The 14,766-nt window shown below is 32.2% G+C and overlaps 1 protein-coding gene across 1 annotated transcript; it reads right to left on the reverse strand.

Moving 5' to 3' along the window:
* Window positions 1–354: 354 nt before the first annotated feature.
* LOC115698010 (probable glutathione S-transferase) lies at window positions 355–1,652 on the reverse strand. The gene is made up of 2 exons (XM_030625190.2): window positions 1,208–1,652; window positions 355–988 (listed from the first exon to the last, which is right to left on the reverse strand). Exons 1-2 carry the CDS (start codon window positions 1,517–1,519, stop codon window positions 650–652), a joined length of 651 nt encoding a protein of 216 aa, XP_030481050.1. The 5' UTR covers window positions 1,520–1,652; the 3' UTR covers window positions 355–649.
* Between the last annotated feature and the right edge of the window lie 13,114 nt (window positions 1,653–14,766).

Below are 14,766 nucleotides of genomic sequence, written 5' to 3' on the forward strand. Positions count from 1 at the left end.
TACTTTTCAGGTTTTTTACTGATGCTGCCATTGATCATCATAATAGGATACATAGCTTCGGCATTGTTGTTTTGGATGAATTGGATAGAGTTAAAACTGTGATATCCAAGCCTTGTATTGGCAGTGTTTCTGCTGTCATAGCCAAAGCGAAGGCAATTTTTCATGCTGTTCAATGGATTCAACTGCTTCACCTTCTTGTGGATGTGTTAAAAACTGAGTGTAAAACTATAGTAGATAAGCTCAATTCTTGTAATTGGAATGGTAGTCCACGAGATGACGTTTTATTGTATAGAGATTCTAATGAGTTAGCTCATAAAATTGCCAAGTTAAAATTAAGACTAAATAATGAATTGGTTTGAAATAATTACCTTCTATATAACTTGATTGCTCTGTACTCTCACTATTTATTCTAATGAAGTACAAGTTTTCTAAAAAAAAAAAATATTACAATATAGACTCAAACTCAGGACCTCTAACATATACAGACTCTCTTATCTCTTATGGCCACTTGAGTGTGGCTCAAGTGCTTACCAGCGCCCTATACTCTAGCTATATTCTATGGACATAACTAAAATAGATAAATCGTAAATATCAACCATTTGATGCTCACAAACTTTATCCATATTAATTACAAATTCTGAATCATTTTTCAATGGGTGATATTCAAACGAGGCCTGAAGTGTGCATTGAGTTCTTCTTTAGAGGGTAATACATCCTTGACCACAGGATGAGCAGCAAAATCATGGCTCCATTTACAGAGCTTAGGAAACTTTGTCTCTATCAACACCTCTATTCCCACAAGCTCTTGTACAGCTGGAATCCATTGGGCTACGAAATTTGCTGCTATGTCCACCATTCCAGTGCTTTCTCCTCCAAAGTATTTGCCTTTCAGCTCTTTCTCTAGAAACTCTAGATTCTCACTTGCTTCATTTAATGTTTCTTTCTGATTTTCTTTTACCCATAATGCTTTCCATACAGTTGGAACGATCTGGGAAAATAATATTCAACAACAAATTGTTATTTTACAGATTGCACATAACTTGTTCGACGAAAGTTCTAGCTAAAAAAAATGTAAAGATATTACAATGCATGACATATGATAATCACATTATTCATCATCAAAATTATCTTTACTATGAGCAGAAAGTTCAATTTCAAAAAAGAAAAGAAAAAAAGAGAGATTATTTTCAAAGAATTAACATTTTACCTTATCATCAATGAAACGAGCCCAAAAACGGGCTTGAGCTCTTTGGTATGGATGTTGAGGCAAGATGGGGTGAGTCTTCCATGTCTCATCAATGTATTCAAGAATGACAAGTGACTCTGCTAAGGACTTTTTATTGTGAACAAAGGTAGGGACTTTTTTGTGAATTGGGTTGTATCTGAGGAGTGAAGCACTCTTGTTCTTCAGATCTTCTTCATAGTATTTGTATTCAACACCTTTGAGTTTCAAAGCAATGTTTATTCTGTTACTAAAAGTGCTTGCCCTAACACCATAAAGCTTCGTTTCTTCTCCCATAATCCTATATATATTCTTACTAAAACACTTGATTTTCTAATCTCTGACTGTGTTTGGTTGGACTCTCTACTCTCTATATTTTTATTGGTTTTGTATCAAATATCATTTTCTCTTGACCACTAAGATCTGTTAGCATATGCTTTTTTCTATTCTTTCTTTTTCTCTTTTTATTATTTATTTATCTATAATAAATGTGTGGAAACAATATAAAAGGAGCTATTTGTATTTTTATTAAATAAAATATTTAAATCTAAAAAAAAAAAAAACTGTAAATCTATATTTAAAATAGTTTTCGTTATTTTTGAGTTTTTATGAAAATAGCCCATATGGCAATTCAATTACAATTTTGGTCTTAATTTATGGGTTTATACAATTTGAGATTTTATATTTTGCATTTATTTTCATTTAAACCTTGTATTTTAACAAATTAATTTTTTTTATCAAGAAGGAAAATACTTTATTAATCAAGAACAAAACCAATACAAACAATCAAGCAAAGAGCAAAATAGCCCTTAACCGAAGCAAACAAACAGTAAATTACATTTGTATAATCTGTAAAAACCTGCTATCTACTCTATTCAATCTTCTATTTTTTACATTTTGAACTCTATACCTCACTATACTTTTAATATCAGTAACAATGCGAGTATTCTTATGCGAATATCCCTCAAAAACACACCTATTGCGATTAATCCAAAGATAATAGCAGGTAGCGGCAACAGCTGCTACACTGATTTTTTTCACCCAATTGTCCATGTTCAAAGACAGCCAGCTTATCCAACCTTTAAAATCTGAAGGCCACATGCGATTACCAAGCCAATCGAACACCAACTCAACCACTATGGGAAAGACATCAAGAGAAAAACAAGTGTTCATGAGTTTCAATACAATCCTCACAAACTGGGCGCTTGTTCGACTCCAACAGAATGTGCATTCTAGCCATATTATTCTTTGTCAACAGATGGGAGTTAACCACTTGCCAAAGAACAAATTTGTGCTTTGGTAAGTTAAGAGAACTCCCTATAGTTTTATGGCAATGAAAATTGATTTCGATCAAGCATGCTGTTATATAACAGACCATTTCGGAATTTACTTGTATTCCCAGCTGCCTTTATGTCATCCTCCGTGAATCTCTTCCTCAAGTGACAAAGCTTTCGCCAATACCAACTTGTGTCAGGTTTTAAATCATACAACCAGTAAGACTCTTGTTTTAGGCAAATGGTATTGATCCATTTAACCCATAACAAGTCTTTTTTAATAGAAAGAGCCCAAACAAACTTGGCTAAGTTCACCTGATTCCATTTAGCACCATCCTTGACCCCAAACCTCCATAAGCTTTGGGCAAGAAGATTTTATCCCAAAAAGCAACATGGACTTTGCTTCTGTTACCATTTAAATGTTGGGAATATTTTACCAGGATCTAGATTTACTAACAAGTATGTTTCATTAACATCCTAAATATGAATTCTCTAAAACAATGAAAATAAACACATAGGGATTTAAGAAAACCTTACATTGGTTGCAGCGGAATATAATGACTCCTTCCGTTTAAGATCTCTAGCCCTTGATTCCTTTTTGTAGCAAAGCATTATCAAGATCAAAACCTGGATCTCTTTCTCTCCTTCAGGTTTGGTTACCACCGTCTTACTCACTATGATTGAGTACTTGACTTGCTATGTGTGGGCATGGCACTCACTCACTATCGGCTGAAGTAAGAAGAACAATGAAGGAGGTGAATTCTCTATAGAAGGAACTCTCTCATCTAGGTTTGGTTGAATAGTCAAGTTGACATTAATTGGATGAGTGAGAGTATCATGTTCCTTTTATAGTGTTCAACTAGGGCTTAGGGTTGAATTATATGGATTAAAAAAGAACAAAATATTGGGCAAAATTACATGTTGGTCGTACACTTCAAAAGGCCAATCTCTAGTTACAATTTTGCCACTTTATTTCAACCACTTATTCTTCTTTTCAATAATATCATATTTTCCAATTCAAACCTATAAATGCCAAAACTATTTATTTAATAATTATAATTAATTACTAAATAAAATTGTCATTTATGTAATTTATTAATTAGACCATACAAAGTCTCTTAATTAACAAATTGACTCCAAAACCTCTTTTCTTCACAATTAAGCCCTTGCTTAGTGAAAATTCATAAATAAGACAGTCTAATTTTAGAATTATAATTGATTAATTAAAATCAATTAACTGAGTCTGCAAGCAGTATTATCTCAACTAGTGAGGGGACCATGGGCCTATATAACTGATCTTTCAATAAGTAGATCTAGAATTCACCAAGTAAATTCTCAACTTATTAATTCTGCCTTGCTCCACTATAGATTTGGAATTGAATACACTCTCAGCTATATAGAATGCTCTATATGTACCAAGATATAGATACGTTATGATTATCCATTGTTATAATCCTAATAGTCAAGGATCCTCTATAGATGATCTACACTGAATAGGGATAAATTTACTGTTCTACCCTTTAATGTATTTCATCCTTAAAACACTTAGCAACCTATAAATGATACTTCGGTAAACTAATATAATTACTGAAATGAGGCCTCAATCATTTATCTCTATTCAGCCATGCTCGAAGGAAATCATCGTTTCACTTCTATGTCCAGATAGAAGCAATAGATTCCATATCTATGATTAGCGCTCCCACTCAATTGTACTCTCATGTTCCCAAAATGTACGTATCACCTAGAACAAAAAGTAGGCTTAACTAACAAATCAAAGAACACAAATAACACTCTTGAGATTGAACCTAACCATGTCAGGATTAAGATCCATAGACCTAAGATCAACCATTGATATTGACTTAGAAAGATATAACGGTAAGTTTAGAATATCTTATCTAAGATCAATATCGGTCCCTTCCAATGTATACTCCATACATCTGATACTGGTAACCTTTTCCAATGCCCTGGAAAGGACATAACACTTATCCAAGGTGTAAGTATACCTATTGCTGATTATCATGCCAGTCTAAATCCAGTGAACTGACAAATCAGGGAATTAAACTTTTGAACATATAATCATGATTATATTCCACTGTGCTAACAACACTATAATCATGAACAAATACATATGTTCTGGACTTAATAGAATTCATACATTAAACAAATTATGAAATAAATCATGTGAACTATGCAACATAAAATTTTTTATTAATTAGTAAACCTGATTATATTGAAATGGATTTTATTTAGGGCACAAAAACCAACAATAAACCCCAAAGGAACCCCTACACAACCTCTCAATCTCCTTATTAACACATTGAGGTAACACAAATATGCTCATCTAGTAGTTTCGAAGTCCAAGTAACACAGAGTGAATTAACTGAATTTTTCCAGCAAACGAAAGATGCTTACTTGCCCAATTATGAAGTCTCTAAGTGATCTTCTTGATGATTATGCCACAATCCTCGGCTTTCCACTTAGTTTGTCTCAAGGGAATCCCAAGATATATCATCGGGAAACTGCCTTCAACAAGTTTTAATTCTTCAAGAATGCTGTGTTTATTCAACGGATTGACTCCACCAAGAAAAATTTGAGACATGTCATGATTTATGTGCAACCCTGAAGCCTTACTAAACTCCTCAAGAACCTGTTTTAGAGCTGCTATTGACTGTTGAGAACCATTACTAAAGATGATGAGATCATCCGCAAAGCAAAGATTGATAAGCCTTAGCTTTTTGCAGCGCGGATGAAATCTATAGCTGGAGTTATTGGCAGCAATCTGCAGTAATCTCGCCAGATAGTCCATAACAAGGACAAAGAGTAAAGGAGAAAGAGGATCACCTTGACGCAATCCTTTTTTTACCTTTAAAACTTCCCTGAATTCTTCCATTCATGATTATGGAATAGGAGGTCGAGGTTATGCAAGTCATCAACCATTTAATAAATCTTTGGGGCATATTAAAAGCTACCAGTAAGCTTTCGATGAAATCCCAATTCACCGTGTCATAGGCCTTACTGATATCAATTTTTATAGCACACCGAGGTGAGATATTTTTCCTATTATAGTTCTTCAAATGATCCTGCAAAATCATCACATTATGGGAAATAGATTTACCTTGAACAAAGGCACCTTGATTCTGATTAGTTATCAAAGGAAGAACCTTGGCCAGTCTAGAGCAGAGCAATTTCGACACACACTTGTATAAAGTGGAACAACAAGCTATTAGGCGATAATTAACTGCCTTTGTAGGGTTATCATGCTTAGGAATTAAGGATATCATGGATGAGTGAAGCTCGGATGGCATAACCTGTGATAAAGAAATCAGAGATGGCTTTACAAACATCCTTCCCAATATCAGCCCACATCACTTTGAAGAATCCAGAATTGAATCCATTCGGTCCAAGATATTTTGTGTCAGGGATGCTAAAAAGAACTTTTCTGATTTCATTGTAGGAGAAGGCTTAAGTAAAAGAGCTTGTTGATCCAGATTCAATCTAGAATTCGAATCAAAACACTCCAAATTTATCCTTGCTACAATTTCATTCCTAGTCCCCATAAAGCCTTTGAAATGACTCATGAAGTGATCCACAACTTCAGAGAAGTTATCGATGACAACTCCATGATCATTAGTAAAAGAAGCAATCCCGTTTTCATATTTTCTCTTCTTTATACAAGCATGAAAATATTTTGTGTTATCATCTCCCTTTTGAATCCAATCGATCTTACTTCTCTGTCTAAGGAACTTCTGGTACATTTTATCATAACTGTTAAAATTGGCAGAAGCTACCCTCTTTTGATCCTGAAAATCTGAATCCCTTGGATGAGCTTGAGCCTTCATACGAGCTTCCTGATAAAAATCTTTGGCTTGTTGAAAATTCTTACCAACATCTCCAATAATCTCATTATTGAACTTCTTAAGAACATGCTTCAGTCTCATAAGCTTAAAGTAAATTCCTTTCATACCAGATGCTGCAAGAGGCTTCTCCCAGCTATGTAAAACCATATCTTTCAAATTAGAATGGTCAGCCCAAAAATTGTAGAATCAAAGTGGCTTAACCCCTATTTTCATGTCAGCCTTAGTAAAGACAACACAGGAGCAGTGGTCCGAGATAGTTTCCCAACCATAATGAGCAGAAGTATTTCCAAAAGTCTAGAGGAGAGCAGTTTGGACACACATTTTATCTTTGATTGGTTTGCGACTATATAAGGAACAGTCTCCTACTGATCTCCAAGAGATAGAAGATATTAGGGATGTTCGTGGTGCGGGTGGTGCGGGTGGTGCGGTTTTTGACCATTTTCTTAAACCAACCCGCACATGCGATTTTTTAATTTCTCAAACCGCATCCGCACCACGATACTAAAAAATAGCAGAAACTGTACCGCAAAAAAAAGGTGCGGTGCGGTACGGTTTTTGCGGTTTCTGCAGTTTAGATTATTACCAAATAATTAAACTATCAAAAATACAACAAAGCTTGAGCAACACTTGTCAAAAATACCATAAGGCTTGAAAATAAATATGAAAAAAAACTTTTAAGTTTCAACAATACAGTAATTAGTGGGCTTTGGGTTGGACATTCACATATTAGACCTAAATAAATATAAAAATTGGTATTTTTATAATATGTAGTGCGGTGCGGTTTGAACCGCATATTAACAATTTAAAACTATAAAATGCACCGCACCGCGCGGCTTAGGAAAAATTCAAACTACAACCGCACCACAAAGAATTTCAAAATCGCATTTTTTTTGCGGTGCGGGCAGTTTGAGCGGTTTGAACGATTTGATGAACACCCCTAGAAGATATGAGAAAAATTCCTTATGCTTCAATAGTTGGAAGTCTAATGTATGATATGTTATGCACTAGACCAGACATTTGCTATGCAGTGGGAATTATGAGAAGGTATTAGTCCAACCCAGGAAAGGAACATTGGACGACAGTTAAGCATATTCTGAAATATTTAAAGGGGACTAGGAACTATGCGTTAGTCTACAAGAGTGGTTCTTTGAATCCTTTAGGCTATATTGACTCAAATTTGCAAGCTTCCCTTTATGACAAAAAGTCTACATCTGGGATGGTATTCACTCTTGGAGGTGAAGTAGTTGTTTGGAGAAGTGTCAAGCAATCTATAATTTCTGACTCTACCATGGAGGCCGCGTACATAGCTATTGTTGAGGCTGCTAAGGAACTGGTCTGGCTGAGAAAGTTCTTCACACAGCTTGGTGTTATTCCAAATATGGAAAAACTATTGGTGTTACTTCGTAACAACACCCGTGCAATTGCCAACAGTAAAGAGCCTTGAAGCCACAAGAGGAATAAACACATTGAGAGGAAATACCACATCATAAGGAAATATGTGGAAAGAGGAGACGCGCTGGTAGAAAAAGTTGATACTAAAGATAACCTAGCTGACCCATTCACAAAGACATTGACAGAGACTATATTGGAAAAGCACAGAGAAAATCTAGGTTTAGTTGAAATGCACTAATTGTTTTATGTTAGTGCAAGTGAAAGTTTGTTGGGTTTATTGCCCTAACTAAAATTCTATTTCAATATAATCTTAAATTTCATTATCAATAAAAGAACGAAAAATTATTTTATTACTTGTTTAGTGTAATGCTTGGTTCACATGTTTATTTCATGATTATATGTTTGATATATAAATTCTATTAAATCCTTATCACATTATTATTCATAATTATTGTGTTGTCTACATAGTAAAAAATAATCAAGATTATGTGATTAAACTAATTAGTCCCATGATTTATCAATAACTGGATTTACACTGGTATGATAATTAACAAATTAGTTTACTTACACTTGTACAGTAGAATATCTTTTCCAAGGTATTAGCGAAGTAAGCTTGCATCAGATGTATGATTATACATCCAACTAAACTGATATTCATAGTGGAAAAGATATCATAAACCTACCGTAATATTTTTTCTATTTAAATATCACTTAGTTGATCTTAGATCAATGATCTCAATCCTGAGATGATTAGGTTTTGACTTAAATGTACTAAATGTGTTCTTTAACTTGTTTGTTAAAGTTAACCAATTGGATTGACCCAACACTTACAACTTAGGAACACAGTATGAAATTGAGTGGAAGCGCTAATCGTAGATATAGAATCTATAGCTTCTATAAACACATAAAAGTGAAACGATGGTTTCTTTAGAGCCTGGCCAAATGAGTTTAATTGGTGGAGTACTTATTTCAATAATTATATTAGTTTACTGAAATATCATTTACAAGTAGCTAAGTATTTTAAGGATAAAATACATTGAAGGGTAAAACGGTAAATTTCTCCCTACTCGATGTAAATCATCAATAGAGGATCCTTGATTATTTAGATTAAAATAATAGATAAATCATATCGTATCTATACTTGGTATAGAGCATTCTATGTAATCAAGAGTGAAATTTTGAATCTATAGTAGAGTTAGGAGGAATTAATAAGATAGAGAATTTACTTGGTAAATTCAAAAAACTTTTTGGAAGCTTGATTATATAGGCCTATGGTCCCCACACTACTTGGGATAATATTGTCTTGTAAACTCAATTAATTGATTAGAATTCTAAATAAGACTATGTCTTATTTATTTGTTTCACTAAGCAAGGGCAATTTTGAGAAGAAAAAGAGAATTTAGGGTTTGTATATTAATTAAGAAACTTTGAAATGTCTAACTAATAAATAAGTTAAATAGAAATTTTATTTGATAATTAATTATAATTATTATATTGATAGAATTATCATTTATAGAATTAGAATTAAAAGATGGCATTTGTTAAAAGAAAAATAAGTTTCAATAAAATGACAAAATTAAACCCATTAGGCCCATATAGAATTCAGCCAACATTGTTTTTATAAAGCCATTTTTATTTTTTTTTTAATTCAAAACCTAACCCTAAAGCTACCATATAAATAGAATATGATAACTCTTATTTTATAAAAAAATTTGACTCACTTTGTTAGACAAATAGAAAATATACAAAGCTCTCATTAATTTCAAATTCTCGTCTTCTTCTTCTTGTCAATTATTAAACCTTAAGTGATTGAGTAGAATCTAGGTTACCTGAAGATAGTGTGGAAGACTGTGTAGTTTTTTGTTACCTGAAGGAGAATCTAGGTTCAGATCTTGATCGTATTCTACAATAGAAAGGATCAAGGGTTAGACATCTCAACGGAATGAGTCATATTATTCCGCTGCCATTAATATAAGGTTTTCTATAACTTTATGTGTTTAATTTATTGTTTTAGAAATCTCATATTTAGGATATTAGACTATAGAATTATAATCCAACATGCATGTTAGTAAATCGAGATCCTAGTAAAATATATCTAACACATAGTGTCCCTTGAGTCAGTCTTGGAGTAGAATACCACTTCAGGGATGCCAATGTCCCTAGAGGGAGGATGTCCCATCCCAATGGGAGTTGGTGATTTGGCATTGGCTAGCTCAGCAGGGACATTGGACTCATCAATCATGCTTAGGTTGTCCAAATCATATTCAGAATGATACAACCCTACTAATTTGAGCATTACCATCGTTACAATAGTCGGGGCAAACCTCTCCTCTACTGGCATTACCGCCATGTTGGAAGCAATCTGGACAGGTGAGATATCAAAGTAGTCTGCTATATCAAAAAATTATTGGTTTTTTGATATCATGTCCAAGTACATGTGTGCATTTGGAGAGCTGTCACATTGGTTCTTTCTTCCTCCAGTCACTCTTCCACTATCCAAAGTGTTATAGTGAATGATACTTTTCCATGGTGCTCCACTTTAAGTCACTCACTGTAAGATCGCTTGTCACACTAGCTTTCTAGACTTTAGTCTGGTACACCACTTTCACTTGAATGGAGTAAGCAATTTTTTAGGCGGCTTTTTTCTTTCTCACTTCTTGGAAGGACCACTAGAGGTTGCATGAGCCACCACTCCTAGCTCATCGTTAGAAGGTGGATTGCCTACGTTAAGGGGTGAGGGGAGGAGGTATGAGCTTCCACTTCCCTTTGGTCTTGAGTGGAAGAGGGACCAACCATCTGTACAAGCGTGGAGGATCTGGAACAACACTTCTTCGTGTAAGAAATAAAAAGACCAGCATGGGAGAACCTTCTTTCATTTCCTTACTCTATGGGAAGGGGATATAGTTTCTTGAGACCCGATACAGAATTCATTACTATCTGAAAAACTAGGTGATGATGACGAATCAAGTGGTGACTGATAGTCTGTGTAAAGACAGGCCAGTTTCACCTCCCTAATAGTTATGGACATACATCTACAAACACAAATAGGGGAGGTGAGCCAACCGCCATAAGTGAGGTAATTCAAAAATAAATAATGCATATAAAAATAAATTAAATTCATTTATAAGTTATTTATGCTAATTAAATGAAAATATATTAGATAAAAATTAATTTAATTATGTAAATTAGGTACAACTAAATTTGACAAATTGGGAAAATCTAATTTATTAAATTAAATTAGAATAAATCTAATTTAATTAACTAAGTTAAATTGATATTAAAGGAAATAATTTATTTTATTTATTTATTTTTGGGTTTATTTTTATTTTTTTTAAAAAATGTGTGTTCAAAAGTTATGGAGCCATTTTAATGATAGTCATATTATACATAATATATAGGGGCAGCTGTTGTCACGCATGCACTTTTTGAGTGACTAGTGTCGCACGGATTTATAGCCATTAGATTCAGTCTCACTTTTGATCTAAGGGCCGATATTAGGTACCCCATATATCATTTTTATATAATATTTAATTTAGTGAATGGAGGGGTATTTGACTTGAGAATTGGAAGTGTAACTGGCTGCAAGTTTTTCGATTTCTGCGCCCATTTAGTAAAGTGAAGGTTCTCTCATTATCTAAGATCAAACTCACTTTCAGCTAAAAAAAAATTAAAAAAATCAGCTCAAGAGATCTCAAACTTCAGTTCTCTTTCATTATTTGAAGATCATCACCCAGATATTTGTTCTTTTTATTTTTATCTTCGTGTTCTTATAATTTTTTTCTATGCATGTTGATTGTCTGTAACTTTTCTATGCGTGTTCTTATATTTCATTTTTTGTTGGAAATGAGTGTCTAAATTTGTCCATAATTTTTTATTTTAGGGTACTAAACTTCCTTTTAAGAAACAAGGTACCTTTCCAATAGATCTTTATTTTCTCTATGTAATTTGCACTATGTTGGATTTAGTTTTTTTTTTTTTCTAGGTCTTGTGGAAACTATCAACCAATTTTGAAAGCTAAATGAAATGAAGATCGAGATTTAAAATCTTTCTAAGTTTTTGAACTAGTGTAAAACCCTAACATCTTTCTTAGTCGTGGCCAATAACAAGACATTTGTTTGGCTTGGACAAAATAAAATGGCCTTAGTTCTTTCTGCTATTCTTTAATTTACTTTAAAAGTAAATATTGTACTTTATTGCTTTGACATTTTAAGTGGATGTAATATTTAAAATATAATTTTAAGGTAGAAATTTGCATGTAAATATTAATAATTATGATTATGAGACTAATTGTGCTCAATTGAATATTATAATTAAGTAGAATTTAAAATCTATAAAATTTATGAAGTTTGATTATTTTAAATTTTAAATTATTTATAACAAAATTGAAATAAATATTCCAATTAATATTATTCTTCTCTCAGGACAAGAAATTACCATAATACTGGTACTCCTAACAAAATTTTTGGTAAACTAATATTTTCATGCATGGTCTATATTTACCCAATAATATTTATATTATTATTTATGTATGATATATATTCACCCACTAACCTAAGTGCCTGGTGTTGTCTCTCCCATTTTTTCAGAAGGCCAAGCTCTGCTTCAAAGTCTAAATTGGTGCCTCGAGTCCCAGTTTACACCTCAAGTGGTTTTTTCAGACTGTCTCAACTTAGTCTCAAAAGTGAATGAAGATTGGCAGGATAACTCGGCTCTCTCCGGTTTAGTTTCGCGCATTCGGTTGCTCTTCTCGAACTTCCCTGGTGCTTCTTTGCAGTTCATCCCTCGGCAGTTTAATATGGACGCCCACAACTGTGCCCGTGAAGCTCTCAGGTTCAGAGACGTGAGCTAGAGGAAGTTTTCTTCTTCCTCTTTGGTGCTTTGGCTGCTGGTTTCATCTGTTGTTTTTCTTCTGCAGCCTCTTTTCTTCAAGAAAAAAAAAAAAAAAAATAATAGATTAATTATGTATGAAAACTAATGTGAAATTACAAATGTATCCCTATCTAGCAGATATAAAATTATAAAAATAATTATTAAATATTGATGCCAACCCAACCAGTTAGTATAATAGGTTAGTAGTGTCCTCCATTTATTTTTTGTTGGTTTAAAATAGTGTCAGACAAAAGAAAAATTAAAAATAACATGTGTCAACTTTTTAGACTGTACTATAGTTACTGGCGTAATATATAAATTATAATTATTGTGTGTGACTACTCACGCAATTTAGACTGTGCGTGACTCTATTCATGACCTATATATACATATGACATGTGTCGAAGTGATGGTGTCAAATTATACAAGTATGAGAAGTGGTGAACAAGGTGTTGGGACTTCTTAAAAATAATTTAAAGGGCCAAAGGGCCTGAGGTCCAGGTGCCATGATCGCCAAGTGCACCCCACCTTGACCCAGACCAAACTGTCTCGCCATCGCCACACTACACCATCTCGGCACCATGTGAATCCCATAATCTCAGCCCTATGCCAAGGTGCACCATCACAATGGCCCCATGCTGAGGTGCACTACCACATTGGCAGCCATGGTCGAACTACCTCGGCTAGGTATGGCATCTCAGCCTAGAGACCGAGCCACATCTGCTCAAAAATCATTGTTGCTGGTCGTGTTTAGTGATGAAGAAGTAAATAATAATAAAAAAAAGAATCTTATGGAAATTTTACAATTTTGTATACATTATTTTAATTAATTACAAAATATGTCAAAAAAAAACTTATTACTATTTTCTCATACATTTTTTATATATAATTAACAACTTTTTTTTCAATTTTTCTCGTAATATATATAGTAATAATTATTGATTATTATATATATAGTAATATTGGCTATATTTATTTTTATGTTTACAATTATAATAAACATATCAATAATATAAAATATTTTATATATGTGTTTATTTTATTTTCTATTAATTAAACATACTAATTTAATAAACAAAATAATAATATTTACATAAGTTTATTATATCACTCTATGTGTGTTATGTTTATTTTTTAATAATTTTTTAGAAAACAAATAATATATATCTTTATATATTAAAAGTGCCTATCTAACGGCATTTCTTGGTTTAACATTCTTGGTTTAACAGAATATACTTAAAAATAAAAGAATATTCTGTTAAATTTAACGATTAGGTTTGATCTCCCGTTAAAAAATAAACCCAATAATTAAACCCAAAAAATTAAACAATCTTTTAAATAAACAATCTTTTAAATATTAATAATCTCTTTTTAAATTAAAAAAATCATCTTAGCCACATATCTCTCTAACAAACCTATCTTGGGAGAATATTAATAATTTTTTTATTTATTTTTTTTTAAAAAAAAAATATAGATAAAATATTTAGAAAAGATAATATAAAAGAATATTGATTGTGTTGGCTTAGACATTTTTGGGCTTGGGCTTAAAAAAATAATAAAAAAAAAAAGATAAAATGGGCTGTAATTAGTATTTACCTTATATGTTTGTGCTTATTTTTAGTTTTATTTTTAATTTTACCACCAAGAGGAGAAGGTTGAAAAATATTAGAATATGAAAATATTATTGGTGCTTATTAGTAATTTGCAAAGAATGTGAAAGTCTATAAATATATAGTTGTGTAGCTATTATTAGATATGAAATGAGATAATAGAACTTTTTTCAATTAGAAGATTAATGTACATTTTACTATTGATAACATACATTATTATAACACAACTATATTTTACTTACTAAATATACTGACACATATTTTATTTTTATAAAATAAATCGTTCAAATAATTATACTATTTTAATTATTAATTCAAATAAAAAACTAAAATATTAAATAAAACTAACACTACGTGGCTTGGCACGTAACAATCACCTAGTATATATAAATATAAAAAAAATTGTTTATCTTTATCTTTTTCTTTGTTTATTGTGTCATGTTATTTTATCTAATTAAATAATTTTTGGAGTTTATAAAGTTATGTTTGTTTATTTATTTTTTGATGTAAAAATTATACTTCAATATGAAAATTTGTTGACT

The sequence above is a fragment of the Cannabis sativa genome, chromosome 7 (genome assembly GCF_029168945.1).
Source record: "Cannabis sativa cultivar Pink pepper isolate KNU-18-1 chromosome 7, ASM2916894v1, whole genome shotgun sequence".
Taxonomy (NCBI): Eukaryota; Viridiplantae; Streptophyta; class Magnoliopsida; order Rosales; family Cannabaceae; genus Cannabis; species Cannabis sativa.